Source organism: Podarcis muralis, chromosome 11 (assembly GCF_964188315.1).
Source record: "Podarcis muralis chromosome 11, rPodMur119.hap1.1, whole genome shotgun sequence".
In the NCBI taxonomy this organism is placed as follows: domain Eukaryota; kingdom Metazoa; phylum Chordata; class Lepidosauria; order Squamata; family Lacertidae; genus Podarcis; species Podarcis muralis.
In genome coordinates this window covers 52,253,111-52,276,119 of record NC_135665.1, presented here as the reverse complement: position 1 = coordinate 52,276,119, position 23,009 = coordinate 52,253,111, and the positions used below count along the sequence as shown (strand labels likewise).

General features: G+C 46.0%; 1 protein-coding gene across 2 annotated transcripts; it reads right to left on the bottom strand.

The window, feature by feature from the left end:
- Nucleotides 1-245: 245 nt before the first annotated feature.
- FECH (ferrochelatase) lies at nt 246-22,406 on the bottom strand. 2 transcript variants are annotated; one of them, XM_028748808.2, is made up of 11 exons: nt 22,173-22,406; nt 19,032-19,149; nt 17,610-17,729; nt 15,715-15,863; nt 11,942-12,076; nt 10,687-10,793; nt 10,029-10,127; nt 8,724-8,831; nt 8,072-8,236; nt 5,794-5,853; nt 246-3,950 (listed from the first exon to the last, which is right to left on the bottom strand). In XM_028748808.2, the coding sequence occupies exons 1-11, from the start codon at nt 22,234-22,236 to the stop codon at nt 3,816-3,818; spliced, it is 1,260 nt and encodes a 419-aa protein (XP_028604641.2). In that variant the 5' UTR covers nt 22,237-22,406; the 3' UTR covers nt 246-3,815. The 2 variants fall into 2 exon arrangements, with proteins under 2 accessions (XP_028604641.2, XP_028604642.1); XM_028748809.2 differs by lacking the exon at nt 22,173-22,406 and adding an exon at nt 21,588-21,910.
- Between the last annotated feature and the right edge of the window lie 603 nt (nt 22,407-23,009).

The following is a 23,009-nucleotide window of genomic DNA, read 5'->3' as shown; positions in this document are numbered from 1 at the left end:
AACGCCGTTTACCTTCCCGCCGGAGCGGTACCTATTTATCTACTTGCACTTTGACGTGCTTTCGAACTGCTAGGTTGGCAGGAGCAGGGACCGAGCAACGGGAGCTCACCCTGTCGCGGGGATTCGAACCACCGACCTTCTGATCAGCAAGTCCTGGGCTCTGTGGTTTAACCCACAGCGCCCCCTGCGTCCTTACCCTATCCATACTTACCCTTAAAAAAAACAACAAAAAAAGAGAGAGAGACAAAAGAGAGCCCAATATTTTATTTATTTGACTCAAGGAAATTTATAATCTTCTGCCTGCCAAGAACCAGCAGTACAAGCTTGCCACCAGCAGTCTTGCATGTTCACCACCATTTGAAAAAGAAAAAAACGCTCTAATAGATCATTTGGAGTTTAATTGACAACATGAATTAAATCCAGATCAATTTGCATCCATAGAAATACCACAAAAACCACAGTGGCTTGACAGCTAGAAAGCGATAAGCAGATCTATAACGCAGCTCTGAAGAACGGCCTCATATTCCCGCTTGTTCAAAGAGAAGGAAGCTCTCTGTGAAGACAAGAACGCTGGTTTAAAAGAGACAAGGCTCCTCACACAGGAGCAACGGAGGGAAATGGGAAGGGCACTCTCTCCTCACAATAGTCTACATTCAACAGGGCAGCTTCTGGAGTAGAGCAGTTACCATTGGAGGACAAACAGCACCTGCTGTGGGTAAGTGCCAACAGTCTGGTGAATGTTTTACATTTACTGGCAATTCTTAAGAGATCCTGAAGGCATTTCAGACAAAGTTGACATTTCCCAGGAAGCATCAAAACTTTGTCTTAAGCAAGTGCCCAGGTGTCGTTCTTAACTCCATAATTTTACCATGCACAAACAAGTCCTTCTGACACACATTTCTAAAATTCCCCACTGGAAACCCTCCTCACATCTTAAGACCTACCAATAAATGGCAACATTCACCAGATCCGACATGTCGTTTGTTAACAATCTCCAAGAACTGGAATGATCTAAAGTAAGAGGCTGTCTGGAATAGAGCCTGAATTTCTTGACGGTTCCAGTTCAGAAGCATCAGCCAGGCAATTTGCATGGGTACAACATCCATTCCAATGAGACGCGTGCACACAATGCGCTTAACGCAAGTTCAGAAATGTAGGTTTGCGAACGCCCATGGCTGTACACATAAAGAGGTGTGCAGAATACGCACAGGTCATCAGTAGTGGATTTTTATTTTACCATGTCCAGATCACATTGGTACCAAGCACAGCACAGCTGTGGAGAATATGCAAAACGGACAATGCTCACCAGGTAACGTTCGCATTCTCCCCCCAGAATAATTCCCCCCCAAGTGGCATACAAAATTTGCACACAGGTTATGTGTATTAACCGAGTAATGTAAAAAGACACCTCTGATCGATTCACACGTTCTCTGATGTCAGTTGGCAAATACCCATACTGAGCAAAACACAGAATTTCCCATTGATGATCTCAAATTTGCACATGTTCTGCACCTTTGTGTATAGCTGCACAATCATCAGTGTTTATGCACATAGATATGAACACATTGCCTGCACAACTTGATTACCGAAGGTCTCCAGCTGAAACTAGCCTCAGCTTATAGGAGCTGGGATGGGGGGTGGATAGCCCCCATTTTGGAGGCCTGATCAAGATCCGCTCCCTCCCAGTAATGTTTTACACTTCAACAACCACCTATGAATTTGATTTGGCAGCATCAAAAATAAATCATAGTATGTATGGTGTGGGGTGATAATCCCCACCTCTCAGCTCATCTTCACAGTTCGGGGGCCTGTGTGCCTTACCTGTGTTCCAGGTAGAGTGGGTGGCTGGCCGGCCACACCCACTGCTGATATGCAGACCCCAAAGGATTGGCCAAGGCGGAATGTGGTTCCTGGGCCAGAAAAGAGGAGTCACTCCTCAGGTCCAAGCTGTTATATGGATGCAGCGCTTCCCTGAGTCTCATCCAGAAGTTATGAAGAGACATTTGTACTCATTGAACCACAACACACACACACAATCAATGCTGCCTCAACGTAGCTTCCCTCTGCCCCAAGCCACAGGCTATGGCAATTTCTTTACAGGTTATGCTTTCCAAGGGAAAAAATAAAAGTGTTCCCTTCATACAAAGGCCAAGTTTGACCGTGATGATAAGCCGAGAACCCTGGCTTAATACAGTGGTGTCCCGCAAGACGAATGCCTCGCAAGACGGAAAACCCGCTAGACGAAAGGGTTTTCCGTTTTTGAGTTGCTTCGCAAGACGAATTTCCCTATGGGCTTGCTTCACAAGACGAAACATCTTGCTAGTCTTGCGATTTTTTTTCGCTTTCCCCCCCTTTTTCTAAGCCGCTAAGAGCCTTTAATAGCCGCTAAGCCGCTAATAGCGCTAATCTGCTAATAGGGTTGCTTCGCAAAATGAAAAAACCGCTAGACGAAGAGAATCGCGGAACGGATTCTTTTCGTCTTGCGAGGCACCACTGTACGTCATATTGAGGACCAGCAAGATGCTGCTGTTTACCAGCTTGGTGAAACTAGGGATCACAGTTGGTTTGTCCCTAACTATCCAATCTCAGTTGCTGGCTTAATGAATCCTGGCTCCTTACAGAGAAACAAACCGTGAATGTCAAGCTAAGGTGGTTTGTTTACCTGACTGGGCCAAGGGACAAGCCTGAATGGCAGGCCTGAAAGTAAAGGCAGGCTTATGAGGGCCAAGGATCTGGGCTGTTTGTAGGGATGGAGATTCTCTGGCCCTCATAATGTTGTTGGACTGCATTTCCCATCATCCCTGACCACTGGGCCATGCTCTCTGGGGCTGATGGGAGTGAGAGTCAAGCAACATCTGAAGGGGCACAAGTTCTCGATCTTTGGCTTATTGGGCAGATGCTGCCACCAAGACCACCGAAATCGCACGTCCATTCAATTTGGACAACTCTGCTGTCAAAGGAACTGAAAGCTTCTGGGCTGGTGCAGAAAGAATCAATTCTGCATTTTGGGGGGGGGGGTAGGGGAAGAACAAACCCCACAAAAAAGAAAAAAAGCTTCATTTAAAAAAAAACACAAATACATGCTTTAAAAAAGGTGTCAGTTGATTAGAAACAAACCAGTATCAGCAGTGTGATGGTCAGTGTGGTTAGTTGCAGAGTTCCAAGCGTGGAAAAAACAACAAAACACACCACATAGGGGAAAAAAGTAGTATCCTACATGGAAGGATTTTAAAAATACTATTTTTATGACAAGTACATATTAAGAGATCTATGTTGTAACTCTCAGGTCAAGATCTTTGAAGTAGTTCTTTCAGAAGTGATCAAACTAACCTGGACAGCAACCAGTCCCCGCAAGCTGAAATCGAGCCAGTCGCTATTATTCAACATCACTGCTGAATCATGAACCCTACTCCAGTATATACGCAGCTCATAAGTATCAGAAGTTTTGCTCCTTTTTCAGTGCCTAGTGCCAAGCTTGATACTGCAAGGTGCTAAGAGTCCCCTGAATGCCTTTATAGGAAGACAAGTGTGTTCTCAGCAACCCCGGCAGGATGAAACCCTTTGAAATGTTACTTCCCTTGCAACGCAAGATCCCTCCATAGAAACAACAACAAAAAACATAAAAAGATTTCAGATTCATCCCTCCTTCAGACCAGTGCAAACCCCATTTGGGACCCTTCTTAGCACACACAGGAGGCTAATCGTCCCGTCTGAAGCGGCCCTGAGCGGGGCAAAAGAAAGCAGTGTAAACGGGCGCACAGGGCAGGATCCGCAGGGTTATACTCTGTGTCAGGTGAACCCACTGCAAATGCGCATCACAGCTCCTGACTGGTAAAGAACGATTTTGTCTTTCGGCAAGTGGGATTCACGCAAAGCGGGCAACTGAGGGTTAACTGCTTGGAGCAGATTTCGTTCGACTTGAGATGGGAAGAGACCAAGTCTGCGAGGGCCTGAAAATAAGTAAAATAATATAAAATGTTGTGTTTTTTTTTTTTTAAAAAAAAGGACAAAAACCACAAACATTAGGCTTCCAACTAACAAGGTAAGTGCAAGTTGATCTTACAACTTTTGTACATTATTATTGTTGTTGTTGTTATTGCAATCTGGGTTTATTGATGCAAGTATCAAAGGCCAAACTGACATTAAAAAACGTATGATCTGGAAAATGCCCTTCACAAGATTTTCCAGGTGTGTTTCAATAGACCATTGGGTATCTTGGGCATTTATTAATTAAATGCTTGGGTGGCACTGGTTCCACTGGTTGCTGGAAGTCAGGGAGGGAACAAATTGGGGTCAGCCTGGATGACACCACCGAGAAGGCCCTGTTTCATGCACACCCCACAGAGGAGGCCCTCTTTAAGCCTGCCTGAACCAAGTTGCTGCATCTGTTGCTCTTCAGCAAGTATCCTGAGTTAGTAAATGTTATTTTTTTATCTTTTACAAGGCTATTTGTGCAATTATTATTTTAAGGAATAGAAAAGGGGGAAATTCCAGACTGCCTTAAAGCATCCTGGATTACTTAAACTAAAAGGCTAAAACTAAGCTTCTCTTTTAAGCTGCAAAGGGATGGCACTCTGCTGAACTCACAAACGTGAGGAAGGAATAATTAAATATCTAATACAGTTGCAATCGGAATTATTCAAGTGGTTTCCCCAAATTCAGCTGAAAATGCAACTTATGTTGGCTTCTCCAGTCTCACTATTATTGCATTTTCAACTGAACTTGGGGAAACTACTTGAAGCATCCGAAGTTTCAACTGCTTTTGATTTGCTCATTGCAAAACAGCTGAAAGTCTGTCAATTTTGATAATAAACCTGATTTGCAACGGGGGTTGAATTATTCCGACTGCAATTGTACATCTAGCCTCCCCTAGCACCTATTCACATCCCAATTAGGGGAGCTTTGAATTTGCTGTCTCCAAGCACTGACAGTTGGACACAGCTATATTGTGGAACTTTCCATGGCTGGACTGGGAGGTTCCTAGCAAAGCCACTCCTTTGTCCTAGCCTAATCCTCCTCCCTATCTCTGCAAGAGTCAAGATTGCTCTGCCAAACTAGAAAACCCAGTTCAATACAGTGGTGCCTTGCAAGACGAAAATAATCCATTCCGCGAGTCTCTTCGTCTAGCGTTTTTTTTGTCTTGCGAAGCAACCCTATTAGCGGCTTAGCGGATTAACGCTATTAGCGGTTTAGCGGCTATTAAAGGCTTAGCGGCTAAAAGGCTATTAGCGGCTTAGAAAAAGGGGAGGGAAAGCGGAAAAAAATCACAAGACTCGCAAGACGTTTTCGTCTTGCGAAGCAAGCCCATAGGGAAAATCGTCTTGCGAAGCAACTCAAAAACGGAAAACCCTTTCGTCTAGCGGGTTTTTCGTCTTGCGAGGCATTCGTCTTGCGGGGCACCACTGTAATTTCTCCACACCTGAACAAGAGATCAGTGCTGCAGCAACTGCATTGCATGCAGAAGGTCGCAGGTTCAATCCCAGACATGTCCAGGTAAGGCCCAGAACGGCCCCATACAAAACCCTAGAGGACGGCTGCCAGCCAGTGTTGACATTACTGAGCTGTGAGGGACGAATTCACATCATCTACCGATACAATAGTTTGTTTTCAACCTTGCTCCATCTGTGTGCATGCAAAGCAAATGCTGTACCACTGAGCTACATCCCTTCCTCTTACTTAACAGGAGCGGTAGAAAAAAAGCTGAACCCCTGTAAAATCGACAAGGATGGGAAACAAGTCGATTCCGCCATCCCTAACTAGGAAACTGGAGAGACTCAAAAGGGGTGGAATTACCTTGGCAAACAATGGGTTTCCATTAAGGGATTCTGCTCTTCGGATGTTTTCGACTCCGCACTGGAGAAGAAGAGAGGGAGCAAACGGTTTAACACGTGGTATCATCTCACTAAGTCCACAGCCCTCAGACGAAGCCCTTGTTTCAAGGATGTTGCAGAGAGCGACAGGAATTAATGAGTCAGAATTAAGCCCAGTTCATACTTTACTAGAGCAGCAGTACAGGAGCTTTCCTGCAGTCCAGTTATGGCGAGCCTATGGCACTCCCGGATGATGTGAGACTCCTGGTTCCCATCAACCTCAGCCAGGCTGGCCAACAGTCGGGGATGATGGGAGTTGTAGTTCAGCAACATCAGGAGGGCCATGGATTCCCCGCTGCTGCTATAGTCCCATGTCCCTCCAGTACCCTGGAAATCACTTAGGAAAAATCTGCAAACACACTGTCGGATTGCCAAGGGACTGTAGAGCCAGTGTGGTGTAGTGGCTAAGAGCAGTAGACTTGTAATCTGGGGAACCGGGTTCACATCCCTGCTCCTCCACATGCAGCTGCTGGGTGACCTTGGGCCAGTCACACTTCTTGAAGTCTCTCAGCCTCACTCACCTCACAGAGTGTTTGTTGTGGGGGAGGAAGGGAAAGGAGAATGTTAGCTGCTTTGAGACTCCTTTGGGTAGTGATAAAGCGGGATATCAAATCCAAACTCTTCTTCTTCTACTGGGGAAGTAGTCCCCCCCCCATAAGACCCCAAACCAACCCACTTACACTAACTATTTTCTGCTACCCAAACCCCCACATTTTTACCCAAATATGGCTTTCTATTTGCAAACTGCACTGATATTTAGTGCTTGCGTCCAACCAACAGCACAGCAGTGAAAAGGGCTGCTTCTATTGGTGGTCATGTTAACCATCACAGCCTACCTGCTATTTCACATGTAGCTCCTTCCACCCCGTCCCTCTCAGAGGAAATAACCTAAACCCTGGACTGTGTCATCCGCTAACAGACAGCAGAAGAAAACACCAAACACACACACACCCTTTCATCTTTAATGTCTAGTTCCTTGGTGCTGAGTTTTAATTGTTGTTAAGGCATACACTACCAGGCCGTAGTTTATATAGGTTCTTGTTTATGTATACAGAGCCCTGAACACCTGCTGTCCACTTAAGTGTTTTAGGCATTAATTATATACACATCACTGTATACCAGCCTGACATTTAATCAGATAGAAATACTTCCACAAATGAGAGCAAAACCTCAGGGGTTAGCTTTGGCTGAAAAGTTGGGCTGTAAACAGACAATAAGTAAAATATAACCAAGTATGGTCGCACCTTAAAGTCGAATTAATTTCTAATGACATGAACTTTCATGGACTACATCAGAAACGCCATCTTGAATTACAGGTACAGACTGAAACACGGTTGGGGGTGAGGGACTATTCTACGCCAACCTTCGCCATCCTGGTGCCTTCAAGTGTTTTGTACAGTAGTACCTCTGGCTGCGAACAGGATCCGTTCCGGAGGCACGTTTGAAACATGAGCAGAACACAACCCGTGTCTGCACATCGCAATTTGCCGCTTCTGTGCATGCGCGTGACTTCGTTTTGCGCATCTGGGCATGCAGTGAAACCCGGAAGTAAGCCTTTCTGGTACTTCCGGGTCGCAACCTGAAAAGACGTAACCTGAACTGAACGTAACAAGAGGTATGACTGTACTACAAAAGCCAACAGGCCCTGGCAGGGGGACCTGGATGGTGAAGGGTGCCAACACAGACTTGCAGAACCTACCTACCTGTCTTTAAATCACACTAATACTTCATGCAGGCGGCTGATGAAAGTGGAGTGTAATCCACAAAAGCTTGTGCTGCAATAAGTTTTTAAGGCGCCATGTAGATTCTCTGTTTTTGCTGCCAGCAGATAAACACAGCTGCCCCATGGAAACAAAACCTACAGCCCTATTTTAAACATGGTTACACAGAAATAAGCATCATGCTACAAGAAAGGAGATTTTTTGACTAAACATCAGGAAAAACTTTTGACAGTAAGAGCTGTTGGGACAGTGGAACGGTCTCCCTCAGGATGTTGTGGACTCTCCTTCCTTGGAAATTTTTAAGCAGAGGCTGGGTGGCCATCTGTCATGGATGCTTTAGCTGAGATTCCTGCATAGGCTCCCTTCCAACGCTACAATTCTATGACTCTATGTTTATAACGGGATCTGTTTTCTATTAAGCAGGCTTAAAGCCTTCAGCCTACAACTGTGCAGAATGACAATGAAAGCAGAACAGTTTACCTCACTGGCTAAGACTTGAGCGTATTCGATGTCCAGTTCGTAGAGTGTTTCTATGTGGTCACTAGTAAATGCGATGGGAACCAGCAAAATATTCTTCTTTCCCCTCTGGCAAAGCCCTTTGATCGTCTCATCCGTCTGAGGACCCAGCCAAGGCATAGGCCCAACCTAGGGTAAAGGACACACACACACACACACACAGAGAGAGAGAGAGAGAGAGAGAGAGAGAGAGAGAGAGACAGACATTACATTACAGTGGTACCTCAGGTTAAAGACACTTCAGGTTACAGACCCCGCTAACCCAGAAATAGTACCTTGGGTTAAGAACTTTGCTTCAGGATGAGAACAGAAATCGCGTGGCAGCGGGAGGCCACATTAGCTAAAGTGGTACCTCAGGTTAAGAACAGTTTCAGGTTAAGAACGGAATGAATTAAGTTCTTAACCAGAGGTACCACTGTATTAAAGTTGTGATTCAATATATACACCACATTTTAAAGCAGGCATGGGGATCCTTTTAAGCTTTGTGGGTCAGATCCTTATCAGGATCTACTCTCACGGGCCAATTCCGACAGCTGAACAAGCTTATTGCTAACTGTCCTGCGGGCTTTCACTGGACAGTATGCCAATGACGTCAATAAATGAAATAAAAATATACCTTGGACTGCCACACAAGCCTATACGGGTTGGAGTAGTTGAGTTTCTCCATAACCCTCTGAACGGTTGCTCCCACCTCTTGTGGGTACGGATCGCCACGATTAACTACCTATGGGACAGAAAGGGCAAGTTAGCTAAAACAGCTCAATCAGGGTTAAAACAAACACTACAAATGCTCCCCCTATGCTATCAAACCACCACAATTAGTCCACATTTTGCAGCAACACATGCCAGTTAAAGGGTTCCCCTTACTCATAAGGAGTCCCATCAGATGCAGCCCCAGCCTAAGCTTAGAACCAATTGTTTCTTATACCCAATAAATTATGGCCCTTGTCTGCACTATATATGTTTAAAGGGTGCTGAGTGTCGCTAGGAGACCCTAATTCTCCTTACAGAGCTACACGTGACAGAGAGGTTCAGCAATTCATTCCACTTCCTAGGGAGATACAGTCATACCTTGGATGTCGAACGCAATCCGTTCCAGAAGTCCATTCGACTTCTAAAACATTCGGAAACCAAAGCATGGCTTCTGATTGGCTGCAGGAAGCTCCTGCAGCCAATCGGAAGCCACATCGGATAGTTCGGCTTCCAAAAATAGTTCGCAAACCAGAACACTCACTTTCGGGTTTGTGGCGTTCGGGAGCCAACTGTAGTTTAATACAAGACATTTCAAGTGGATGCAATATGTTATCGGGGGATATTTTAAAAAATAATTTCTAGTGGGTTGTTCTTCCACTGAAGCGACATTTGTGCCTTCAAACCCGACAGCTTAATTCAGAACTGCAGTATTGCAACTTATTTTCGGTGCTACAGAGAAACCACTAGATGGCACCAAATTTCCACAGATCACAAAAATCCCTGTGTGGCACAGGAGAATGATAGAGGAAGAACCCAGTATTTCTGACACTCTACAGGCATACATAATTTTATTTGTGTGTCGCCTTTCCGCAGTTCAAACCATGCTCAAGGTGGCTTACAACATGAGAAAAAAATACATAACCACAACATAACAAAAGCACTCATGAACAATAAATAAAACATTTTGATATGCACAACCAAGCTGAACAATTTCCATATAAATCACAAGATCTAAAATAAAGCAGCCTCAGCTTTTGTAGATGGAGTCAGTCCAGGCTCCACCCTCCCAGGCCAGGTGGAAGAAGGCCTGCAAGGCAGGGAGCAGGTCTTGTGCAAGGACAGGCAAACTGGCGAATGGATCATTAGATCATACAAACAAGGATTTTTTAAAAAATCGCCCCTCTAAGAAAATATTTTGCAGCTTTGGAAATGGATTGCTGTTACTCACAGACATTGGCAGAGAGTGAGCGGAGAACAGGATAACTACATCTTTCCTTTTGTCGGGCGGAAATAAGTCCAGTTCCTTCTGGATATGGTCTGCAAAGCACTGAAAAGCAAAAGTTGGAGAAATAAAACACAAGTCCAAATACCAGCCTCCCAAATCATGACAGTGATCCTCAAGCACAGTTGAGAATTTGAATGCATTTAAATAATAATAATATCCTATGTTGCACCAAGATTTTCTTCCAACCTTTCTAGGCATGCACCAACTAACAATTATGCATTTTTACATAAGAGTAAAACAAAAAACGGTTATAAAATATGGGGAAAGGCTCCAAATAAGAACCCTCACCTATTCAGTTATCTATTTGTTTCACAAGTACAGCCTCCAGCTCCTTGATGAACCTACATTCTCACTGCACGTCAGAGAGATCCTATCAAGCGTTTCTCCAAACCTGGGGTCCCCGGCTGTTGTTGGACTACAACTCCCATCATCCTGGTGGCTAGGGATGATGGGAGTTGTAGTCCGACAGCAGATGGAGACCCAAGTTGGAGAAACACTGTCCTGCATCCTGCCCCCACAGACACAACAGACGCTTGGCACTTTGGCAAACCTGGCTGGTTTCCGCTGCTCCTCGCTTTGGTTCCCACCAAGAATTCCGTACCTGAATGAGAAGGGGGTGCGTTGGCCACCTGTCGATTGTGCTCCACTTCATCTTTGGTTTATCCCCCTTTTTGTCATAGTAGCGATAAATAGCATTTAAGCTGCTCCCTGAAGGGGACAAAAGCAATGAGCCCATCAGAAAGGCAAAAAGAGCAGAAAAGGCGACTTGTGGTAAGGAAGGAGGGGATACAGGGACTCTGCGAAGGATGAGTCCCCTGCTGGATCAGACCCAAGGCCCATTTAGTCCCTCACAGTGGTCAGGCTGGTGTCGCCAGGAAGATACACCGCTCAAAAAGGACGTATTATTATTGTTAATTATTACTGTTACCGAATTTACATTGCCCAAGTGGCTTTGAAGCTGTTTACAAGTATAAAGACAGCTACCAGAAAATGTAAGCACACGTTAAAATACACAAGGCAATTCCAACAAAACACTGAAACAGACACACACAATTAAAGTGAGCAATAAAACAACACCTCAGCATTAACAAGTTAAGAGAGGAGGTTCGGGGGAGAGCTCATGTAATGAACTATGTCTTCAAGAGCCGGCGGAATGCCTATACTGATGGGGCCTCTCGTATTTTAGCAAGGAGAGCATTCCACAACATGGGTGGTAACAGTGAAAAAGGTCACCTCCATGTTACCACCAGCTAATAATTTTTGGGCTGTGGCACAGCTAAGCAGGTTCCACATTTCCCCTGCCTATTGCTCCTCAGAAACTGATATTGAGTGGTTCTAAACCATTCTTTAAAAATCAAGTTTTGAATAGCATTTTCTGCTGCACGTCCACATCTAAGTAAAAAAATACTTGCCTGGCTGCTTGCTGACATAGCCGCCACCTCACTTTCACATAAAGCAAAACCAGCATGAATTGTGCAATGAGCCAAAGGAGAACCCTGCACAGTATTGCTGCTGCTCCTGCCCAAGTAGAGCGCAAGTGGCAGAGCACTTGCTTGGCATGCAGAAGATCCAATCCCAGGCAACTCGAGGCAGCGCTGGGGGGAAACTCCTGGAGAACTCGTGTTGGGGTTCTAGCAAGCCTAGATGCTAGCACCTGACCTGAGCCTGTTCCGTAGTACTAGATGTGCAGAATGGACTGTGGTTACTCAAAATCAAGAGGAAGACTATTTTGATACTGCCTTGCGTGTTCTTGCTGAGGCATAGAATAAGCAGATTCCCAGAATTGGCCCCTGGATTAGACCAAGGCCTGCCTTTGGAGGCCGGGCATTGAGTCTGTACTCCAGGTACAAGCTCACCTGTGGTGGAACAGCTGTACTGTGGGTACTGTGTGAAAGCAACAGCCCGTTCAATGCCATCCTCCTCCATCTCTTCAATGGCTTCCTCCGTCAGAGGGTGGACATAGCGGAATCCGATGTAGTACTTGTGCGGCGCTGGAAACAGAAGACGGCTGGTCACCTTATTCTGTGGAGCAACGTGATCTAAACATTATGCGAGGCAGCCTTTTGCTACCCTGGCACCCTCCAGATGTTTTGGATCACACACATTGATGGGAGTTGTAGTAAAAACATGTGGCGGGCACCAGGTTGGCAGAAAAGCTGGTGTAAACATTGCCTGTGCCTTCCAGTTGTAGGAGTGTCTTTTCTGCCTTATTAACATTTTTAAAAACAATAAAGAGGGGGCTGGACTAGATGACCCTCACGGTCCCTTCCAACTCAACAATTCTGAAAGGCTCTCCAAGTGGTGTATTTACAACAGCATTAGAAACTGAGATATGAAAGCTAGGAGCTAAACAGCACCTTAAACGGAGGTTATGGGTGCAACAATGGAATGCCTTTTTTTAAATAACAAGAATACAAAGCTGAAAATGAATGAACTGCAGCTAAAATATTATGTTCATTTTTCACATGGTCTAGTCCTTCCCCTGCCCACCCCCCCTAATATTCTTAAGAGGGTCTCTTCTCCAGTCTTTGGAGAGTAGCTAGAAGTGGGGAGGCAGGAAAAGGTCCTCCTTTCCTTCCACACTGCAGTTTTAATCTGAAATCTTAGGTGCAGTACTGTGCCCAGAGCTCAGAAACTGCTTGCGCTAATGAAATTCGCTGTCGCAAAATGCACCTAGAACAATGGGAGTTTCGAACTTACAGTAGAGGGTTTGTGTGTGACCTAAATCCTCAAACTGAAGGGAAAAAACCCCAGCTGGTTTGCACATCTTTTTAATAGAACAGGAGCACTTTGGGCAAACATCACAGCAACTCCCAATGACCCACTAAATTGGTACAGTGGTACCTTGGGTTAACTACTTAATTCGTTCCGGAGGTCCGTTCTTAACCTGAAACTGTTCTTAACCTGAAGCACCACTTTAGCTAATGGGGCCTCCCACTGCCACCAGAGCACGATTTCTGTTCTCATCCTGAAGCAAAGTTCTTAACCCGAGGTGCTATTTCTGGGTTAGCAGAGTCTGTAACCTGAAGCGTATGTAACCTGAAGCGTATGTAACCCAAGGTACCACTGTATTTTGCCCAATAGGAAACCTTGACAGCTGGACAGGAGAAAATAGACAAACTAACCATTTTAAACAGAACTCCAAGGAAGCAAAGACTTCCATCATGTCGGAGTCGCAGACTTCAGCATGCTTCCAAGAAGCGCTGTTCCCCTTTCCTGCCTTCTTTGCCCTTATCTAGCAAAAAAAAAAAAACAGTAGCCCGCAGCCATGGCAGAAGCAGAAGAGGCCTGCCTGACATAATAGGAGTGAAAGTTAAGATGCAAAGGATGTACAAATAGATAAAAGACAGGGCGGCTTTCACTGGAGAAGCCAGGCTGCAAAATCAGAGGGAGTGATGAGGTCTGACAGGAGCAGATAAGGCTCCCTAAACCATTAACTTAATGCTCCCAATTCCCCGGCCCTTTTAAACACACTAATTTTACTTTTTAAAAAAAAAAATTAAAAGCTACTGACTTGCCTGACAAGGCGAGGGAGTGTTGGAGACGAGCCTTCAGATCTTTCGCAGTGTGCTTACCTGTGTCAAGAACATGATCTACATGCGCTAGTCTAATTACCACAGTTCGCACGTGCAATTGCTGTGCAACGCACATCAATCTTGTGTCCCACACTAGCAGGTTTCTTTTAAAAGCATCGTGCTTGCGGATACCAAAGTTCCGCCTGGTGGCTTTGATCCAGAATGGCTGGTTGACACATCACCGGGTCAAGAGATGGACAGTCAATGCATGGTAACTAAGCACATCTGCATCTGGGTCTGCCGATGGGAAGAGTTCAGGTGCAGTTGTAACTTGGTTCAACCTGTTCCATCTTCCCATAGAACTCTGGTTATTTGGGCGCCTGACAAATGGACCATTTAGTGTGGGGAAGGGTGTCTGATAAGGTTTGCCAGACTCCCCCGGCGCCCTCAAGTCGAGCAACTGTCGCCGGCCCCACCCAACAACTTGCGAGGTTCCTCCCGAGTTCAGGCTGGATGATAAGGAAGGAGTAACGGTTTCGGTGGGAACGGCAAGCCACACTCAGATCTGCTTGTGTTCAGTATCAGCAGCCAGGGGGACTTGTTGGAGCTGGTTCAAACATGAACAGGCAGCGTTCTGGCCATGCTACAATCCACCCTTCTCTTTCTTTGAGAAGCATCGCTCACTGTTCCTCACAACATCCGTTGGATGTTTGCCATGAAACGGGCCGCTTAACGCAGCAACTATACCACAGAATTTGTTAGCTTTGCGTATTAGGCAGGTGCCTTCTGCGTTTATCGAGCAAAGCACTGCTCCATTGAGCTCAGTACTGTCAATACGGACTGGCAGCAGCTCTTTGAGGTTTTATGCAGGGGGCATTCCCAGCCTGACCTGGAGATGCTGGGGATTGAACCTGCGACCTTTGGCCTGCAAAGCAGATGGCTCTACCACTGAGCTACAGCTCTTCCCTGTTAGGATATAGTTCCGTTCCACCTTAAAAGGGAACAGGCATGACTGTTGTGTGTCACATGCCTGTTTACTTCCAGCACTTGCTGGGAACTTCCGTTTTGTATATTGCTTTTGCTTTTAGGTGTTTCCTGGACACGTAGGGAAGCAGGCATGTTTTTTCCTTTGTTCCTGAACTATGCTGAATAAATGCTGTAAATATGCTTACACATTTCTCTGTCCACCACTTCTGTTGTGTGAAGATTTTTTCACTCTGCTGATAGAGCGTGCCGAGTCTCTAAACGTATCTGAGGCTCGCGTTGCTGTTTGATGCTGTTCCAAGGGAGACTGGTGATCGCCCGGTTGCCGGCCAGTGGCTGGAGCCAGCTGGGGGCCTGGCTGCTGCCCCCGTCTCCCCGGCAGTATCCCAACATTCCCTAGAGGGCCTTGCCTCTGGTTATAACTATTATTATTATTATTATTAATTAGTACCCTGCCCATCTGAGTGAAGCGGCTTCCTACATATATAAAAATAAAACATTAAATAACTTCCCTATACAGTGCTTCATTCAGATTTCTTCTAAAGGCTGTGTTGTTGTTGTTTAGTCGTGTCCGACTCTTCGTGACCCCATGGGCCAGAGCACGCCAGGCACTCCTGTCTTCCACAAAGGCTGTATAGCTACTTATTTCCTTGACATCTGATGGGGGGGTCATTCCACAGAGAGGGTGCCATTTCTGAGAAGGCTCTCCTGCCTGGTTCCCTGTAACTGCGCTTCTTGCATTTTAGGACACGACAGTCGTCCCTCGGAAGTCAAATGGAATCTGTTCCAGAAGTCCGTCCACCTTCCAAAATGTTCTGAAACCAAGGCGCGGCTTCCAATTGGCTGCAGGAAGCTCCTGCAGCCAACCAGAAGCCATGGAACCCACGTCGGAAGTTTGGGTTCCAAAAAACTTTCGCAAACCGGAACACTCACTTCCGGGTTTGTGGCGTTTGGGAGCCAAAACGTTTGAGTCACAAGGCGTCTGACTTCCGAGGTACCACTGTACATGGATTTTTTCACATGCACCGTTTGGAAGAGAATATTTTTCTTGGCTTTGCGCCATACAAATGTGCAAAGGTTTTTTTTAAAAAAGCATTTGCAGGACATGCTTAAAGGAAGGACTCACGTACCAGAGTGAGGAGACATTTCATCCAACAGCTTCACCATGCCTTCTCCTTGCGTAGCAGTCCATTTCTTAATAGGCGACCCTCCACCAATCCGACTATACTGCTCCTGGATTTTGGGCGTCCGTCGCTTGGCAATAAAAGGCGCCAGCTTACTGAAATGTCGAGAGACAGCTGTTAGCGATAGCAACCTCACTTTACCTCTGGTCCCGCTCACCATCATAAAAAATGTTTTTGTTTTTTCACCAGCGGCTTCCAGTAGAATATTAAAATACAATGATTCATCAAACATTAAAAGTTTCCCTTTCAGATGTCTTCTAAAAGTCTGATAGTTGTTTATTTCTTTGACATCTGATGGGAGGTGCCACTACCGAGAAGGCCCTCTGCCTGGTTCCCTGTAACCTCACTTCTGGCAGTGAGGGAACCGCCAGAAGGCCCTCAGTGCTGGACCTCAGCGTCTGGGCAGAATGATGGGGGTGAAGATGCTCCTTCAGGTATACTGGGCTGAGGCTGTTTAGGGCTTTCAAGGTCAGCACCAACACTTTGAATTGTGCCCAGAAACATACTGGGAGCCAATATAGGTCTTTCAAGACGGGTGTTATGTGGTCTCAGTGGCCGCTCCCAGTCACCAGTCTAGCTGCCGCATTCTGGATTATTTGTAGTTTCTGGGTCACCTTCAAAGGTAGCCCCACGTAGAGTGCATTGCAGTAGTCCAAGCGGGAGATAGCCAGAGCATGCACCACTCTGGAAGACAGTCCATGGGCAGGTAGGGTCACAGCCTGCGGACCAGATGGAGCTGGTAGACAGTTGCCCTGACACAGATTTCAGATTGAGCCATCAGCAGCTATGCACATGTTAGCACACCTGGAAACCACAGACTGGCTGGCATGGCATGGAACTGCAAGTCAGCCGTTTGCAGGAACTGAACGCACCGTTTCAATGTTACCAGACATATGCAGCACCACACAAGGTGTCAAATACTTACCTGCATCACATTTAAGCCAGCTAATGAAAATTCCAACCAAGGCAGGGAAGTCAACCATCACCTTTCCTGACCAAAGGCCTGCTCAGATTGAGGTGTGTTTTAATCTTCTTTTAGATTATTGCTAATTATTTTACAAATGTTCTAAGTACCGTATTTTTCGCTCTATAGGACACACTTTTCCCCCTCCAAAAATTAAAAGGGGAAATGTGTGTGCGTCCTATGGAGTGAGTGCAGGCTCCTTGGCTTCAGCGATAGCAACACGAAGCATCCGAAGCGCAGAGGGAGCGCTCCCTCCGTGCTCTGGAGGCTTCGCGTTTCTTGGTGCGCACCGACCCCTCTCGCTCTCCAGGCTTCAGGGGTAGCCGCCTGAAGCCTCCGGAGCGCAACGCAAGTTCCCGCTATGCTCCGCAGGCTTCGGCTTCCTTTCGCTGAAGCCGGGAGAGTCTTGCTCTCCCGGCTTCAGCAGAGAGGGAGAGCTGCGCAGCGCCCCTTCAGCCAAGCAGGAGGAGAAATGGAAGGGGCTCCGTTTCTCCTGCCGCTTCGCTGAAGGGGCGCTGAGCAGAGAGGAGGGGAATTTTTTTTCCCTTGTTCTCCCCCTCTAAAGCAAGGTGAGTCCTATAGTCCGGAGCGTCCTATAGAGCGAAAAATACAGCAGATGTTTTTAACTGCTTTTGGCGGTCATTTTATTGCTTTGCTCTCTTCATGAATTGCTTTAAGGGTGTGTTTTTAAACAACAATAAAATGGTGCGTACATTTTATGAAACAATAAAGAAAGCCATGTGTTTAGAAAGAAAGAAAGAAAGAAAGAAAGAAAGAAAGAAAGAAAGAAAGAAAGAAAGAAAGAGAGGTTCCTAAACCTCCCAAAACAGCAAGCAACTCAGCACGACTTCCGGCAGACCAAAGCACTAAGCCTTACTTTTGGACCGGAAGAGTCATCAGGTCTCTGTCAAGGAAAAGCCTAAGAAGAAAATCATGGACGTCTCCAAGTGTCTCTGGGCCTCCCATGTTTAACATCAAGATCCCCGTTTTAGGATTCCTATAGGAAAGAAGAGAACAGGAGGATAAGTTTAACACATCAATTTGAAACAAAACAAGGGCTGGTGCCTTCCACTTTCCATTTCTTGTTTGTTTCTTATTTGGCTGACTGTGAGATATTTTAACCTGGAGGTAACCAGCAGGATGCCTGCCACATAGTGCTGGGACTACAACTCCCAGCATCCCCCAGCTACTACTGTGTCCCCTGATATTGGCCATGCTGGCTTGGGCTGATGGGAGATGGAGTCCAACCCACGTTTGGAAGGCATTGTAATGGATACCCGTTTTAAATTACAGTTATTTTATTGACACTCTATATTGAAGTTTTGCATTTTATTTTATGCCCAAATTGCTTCGGAAAGGCCTTCTCCCCACCCCCACTTGAAAGGTGGCCTAGAAACATTGCAAAATAAATAAATGCCACCAGAGAAGAAGTATATTAATAGTGAAATTATTATTAAGCGCTAACTTAAAATGAATTTTTTATTCATAACAAACTTAATAATGCAAACACATTGGCATTTGGCAATAACAGAAGTTCCTTTAGAAACACAATTTACAAAGACTCATAATCTAGTCTCTAGAAACTTGCTATAACGTGAAATAATAACAGGTGTAAATATATAATGCAAACTACTAATAATTATAAATAGCAGAATGTAGGCACCCTATATATAAAAATGAGCAAACCAGTGATATTTTAGGGAGCAGGCTAGCAGGCAGGGCCTATTACTTACATTAAAGGAGCCTCCACAACACAAAACACTGTTGCTGTATGTAGGTTTTATTTTATTTGTTTATTACCTTATATTTTGGAAATGTACATCCAGGTTTTTTCCTTTATATTTTTTTGGGGGGGGCCCAAGAGAGTGGGGCCCTAAGCTATAGCTTGTTTAGCTTATACGTAAATCCAGCACTGAAGGGAGGTGTTAATATTCACTCCTCATCAGCCAACGGGTAACACTAGGTAAGGCACCAAAATCCTAGCCATTTTAATTTGTAAGCAAGCCTCGCTGTGTTCCAATTGAGCTTACTCCCTGTTAAGTGTATGCACAGCCTGACATTACTTTTAAATTTTTTCGCAGGGGTGAGAAGCCTGCTGCCCTCCAAATATTGGTGGTCTGCAACTCCCCTCACGCCTGACTGTCAGCTGTGCTAGCCAGGGCTGATGGGAACTGAAGTCCACCAATATTTGCACTGAAAAGCATGTAATTTCTCTGAGGTTCTACAGTTTAAACTACACCCATATGTAGAGCTTTATCAGTTCCTGTGCAGATGAACCACCCACACAACAACTCCCCACCTCTTTTCAGGTTGGGCCTGAGGCTTGGTTTTTTGGGCCTGCGCAGCTGCCGTCGCCGTTGACTGACATCTCCCTTGTAGCTGGACTCTTGCCCGACTGCAGCCATTGCTTGCTGTGACTAGACAAGAGCAAGGGGGAAACAGAACAACCCACAATTAGTTTATTACTTGATTGGTTTATTTGCAATGCGGGATTCCGTTCATTCAAAACCCATGAGAAGCTGCCTTATACGGAGTCAGATTATTCGTCCCCACCAAGCCCAGAACAGTCCATTATGACCTCCAAGGACTGACCGTGGGACTTTCTCCATCCATAAAACGGCCTCTGTCACTGAGCTACGGCATTTCCTCGAAAATGCACACAAGGATGCAAATACAATCGGAAAATAAACACAACAGAAAATCCCCCGATAAGCAGGTGTCAGGCCTTTAGGAAAAAATTAAGAACTCGTTTATTTCACTCTACAGTTCTTAAATTTAAGCATATTTCAAGGGCCATTTCTAGGGCTTCTCTTGTGGGGGTTTTTCTGTCTCCGCAATGCTGCCTACCCACTTAGTGATGCCTGCACAATGGGCATACTTTAGTAATCTGTTGTGATATGGTGCCTTGTGCGAGGTCAAAACTTGACGCCCCCAAACGGAGCTTCTCTATTATGGATCTTCTCAAATTTGCCTATAAAACAACAAGGGCTGCATTTGTAGGCAGTTGACCTGTCTAGAGCAGGGGTCGGCAAAGTTTTTGTGGCTTGGGCTGGGTCACAGTCCTGCAGACGCCGCAGTGGGCCTGAGTGTGCATGCGCACATCCTTCCGGCATGGAAGAGGCATGCACAGCTATCCATTGGCTGCAGGAGCTTCCTGCAGCCAATGGGAAGCCGGCTAGCGTTGCGGAAGGCAGTCACCGCTCTTCTCCACGCCAGTTTAGTGCGGCACACGGGAGCCGACCGAGTGGCGGGGGTCCATGAGCCGGTTAAACGACCCCCATGGGCCGCTGACCCCGGGTCTAGAGCTTGGGGAAGCAGGGGAACCAACTTCACAGCTGACAACAGAAGTGCAAACTGCTCACCTTCACTTGTAAAGCTGGCAATATAGTCATACCTCGGGTTGAAGTAGCTTCAGGATAAGTATTTTCGGGTTGCGCGCTGCGGCGACCCGGAAGTAACGGAGCACGTTACTTCCAGGTTTTGCCGCTTGCACATGCGCAGACGGTCAAAATGATGTCACGCGCATGCGCAGAAGTGGCAAATCGCAACCCGCACACACGCATATTGCGTTCGCTTCTGGATGTGAACGGGGCTCCGGAACGGATACCGTTCGCATCCAGAGGTACCCCTGTACTAACCTTCATAATCCAGTATCACACTTTCAACATTTTGTGTTTTGGTCAGTGTTAGAAATTGAGATATGAAAGCTAGGAGCTAAAGGACACCTTAAACCTAGGTTATGGGCGCAACAATGGAATGTCTAGGCGCACTAATACAAAGCTGAAAATGAATGAACTGCAGCTAAAATATTGTGTTCATTCTTCACATGGTCTAGTCCTTCCCCTGCTCACCTCCCTAATATTCTTAAGAGGGCCTCTTCTCCAGTCTTCAGAGAGTAGCTGGAAGTGGGGAGGCAGGAAAAGGTCCTCCTTTCCTTCCACTCCGCAGTTTTAATCTGAAATCTTAGTCACAGTACTGAGCCCAGAGCTCCGAAACTGCTCACGCTAATGCAATTCCCTTCTGCAAAAAGCGCTTAGAGTTTCAAACAGCGTTTTTGGTAGAAACTTTTCATCAGCTCCCATTCACCAAACGCTGTGCACGTGAGAGACTGTGATCAATTCTAGCCTTCAAACGTAAGTGACAGCGATAATCATACATGCAAGTTCGGTATGAAAGCCTTGAACTGGGCTTCAAATTCATTTATAGGGGTTAGATTGGCTGCTTTGGTTTCCCCTCCCAACTTTTAAATATTTTTTGTTCTGAAAACTTGTAGGCTTCCCAACATGCTACAATTCTTTTGACATTCACCACCTGAATTTTCCCTGAAAGGAAAAGATTATACCTAGCAGGGGAGGGAGAAAACCCACGAATTCTATATTTAAAAATGAGCCTTGCAACATCCAGCTGAGAGGCAGGTCAGCAAAAACTGCAGATCTCTTTGGTTTCTTAAAATGTTGACAATATCCATTCCACAGTATTTGTTCCTTCGCCCTAAGGTTCCCAGGATGGGTTACAGCACCATAAAATACAGCTATTTTTTTAAAAACCACCAGATAAAAATAGTTGCAATTATTTAATTTAAACTTAAACACACACCCCCAAGTGAAACGGTTCCAAGCAGAAGAACAATCAAACTCCCTGCAGTTTGCACTTTCCAAACTCTCTATTTCCCTGATGCTGCACGCCGGATGCAAAGCTCTCCAGAGGTGGTGCTAAGCCCTTTACGCAAACTCTCCTCTCCGCCGGCCACGTTGTGTAACGAGATCTCGGCGTCAGCAAGACGGATCCCCTTTCGTTTTCGCACCCAAACCGACGACCGCTTGCACAAAACCAACCGCGCGCACTTTAGCCTTACCTGGGAGGGCTATATAGTCCGCGCGTGCATTCTGCGGGTCTCAGGTGGGCATGGATTTTTAATTTTTAAAAATAATATCTCGCTCAAGTACTAGCCTTGTTCTGCTGATTTATGCAAGGCGTGCTGAAAACCCTTTTCTATAATTAAAAAAAGAACAATTCTCTTGCCCAGCCTGTTTACCCTGATTCCGCGTAAAAAGTTGCACAGGATTGCAAAAAAGCGGTTTCTGTGCTGTCACTTTAACAAAATAAAAAAGCAATGCATTTGCTAGAAGTCCTTATATAAGAGAGACGCTGCTTGCATAACGCCGTTTTTCTTTTTTCCCACCTCCCACCCCTCCAGTGACCCCCGGGAGATCGACCTCCGCAGCAAAAGCGCATCTCTCGCCACCCCGGGGAAAGGAAAATTCAAGAGCCCCCTCCTTTCTCCCTCTCCAGGCAGCCAGCAAAACCCAGTTAAAAGGTGCTCTCCCCATTCCCCCTCTGCGGGGCGAGGGGAGAATCCTCTTAGTAAGGAAGAGAGGGGGAAGGAAATAGGCATTGCAACGACCCTTTGGAGAAAGATGCAGCCGGTTTGTTCACTTACATGGGTACAAGGCTCGGTTTGCAGCTCTGAAGGCAGCAGCCATGTTTGTGTTAACTAAATGCATTCCGTTACTGTGCAGCAGCCCGAGCGGTACAGTTCCTTCCTCGAGTTAACTGAGCTGCTTTGTGGCATGCCTTCCCTGGGAGTCTCGCCCACACTGGTGGGTTTGTTTTAATCTCTCCAGAAGCACTTTCTGCTCGCCTGGGCTGTGACAAGCCAGCGGGAGGGGCGGGGCGGCGAGAGAGAAAAGGCGAAAAGCCCTTTGTGCGCAAAAAGGGGCGGGAGGCGGCGCCTTCTTCTCCGCCCTTCCCACAGTCTGCAAGGCGAGTCATGTGCGGGGACGGAGGGTGTCAGCGCTTTGGGCTAGGATGGGACTGGAAAAGCCCCTAACTTTTTAAAAAAAGGTTTTTTGGACCATAAGGGGGGGGGGGGACAACCCCCACACCTGACCTTTATCAGGTCAACTGCAGTGCATTAGGATGGAAATAAAAGGATAAATGGAATGACTGTGTTTTTGAATATATGCAATCTGATATATTTGAACAGGTAATGGCGGAAGATACATGGGAAAACAAATGTCAAAAGATTTTGAATAAATGGACAAGTTATAGGAATTGGATAGCACTGGGGGAAGCCAACTCAAGCATTCAAATTAGAATGAATAATCTGTGCACATGGTTAAAGATCTGAAGCGAGAACAAGTTTTTTTGGGGGGAGGGGTTAAAAGGAAGGGGGAAATTAGGATAAATGAGTAGGGACAAAAGTATATACTGTTATGTATAACTAATAGGAGGAGGGTTTTTGATGCATGCTGTTGTTAAGATTTTCTGCTGAATG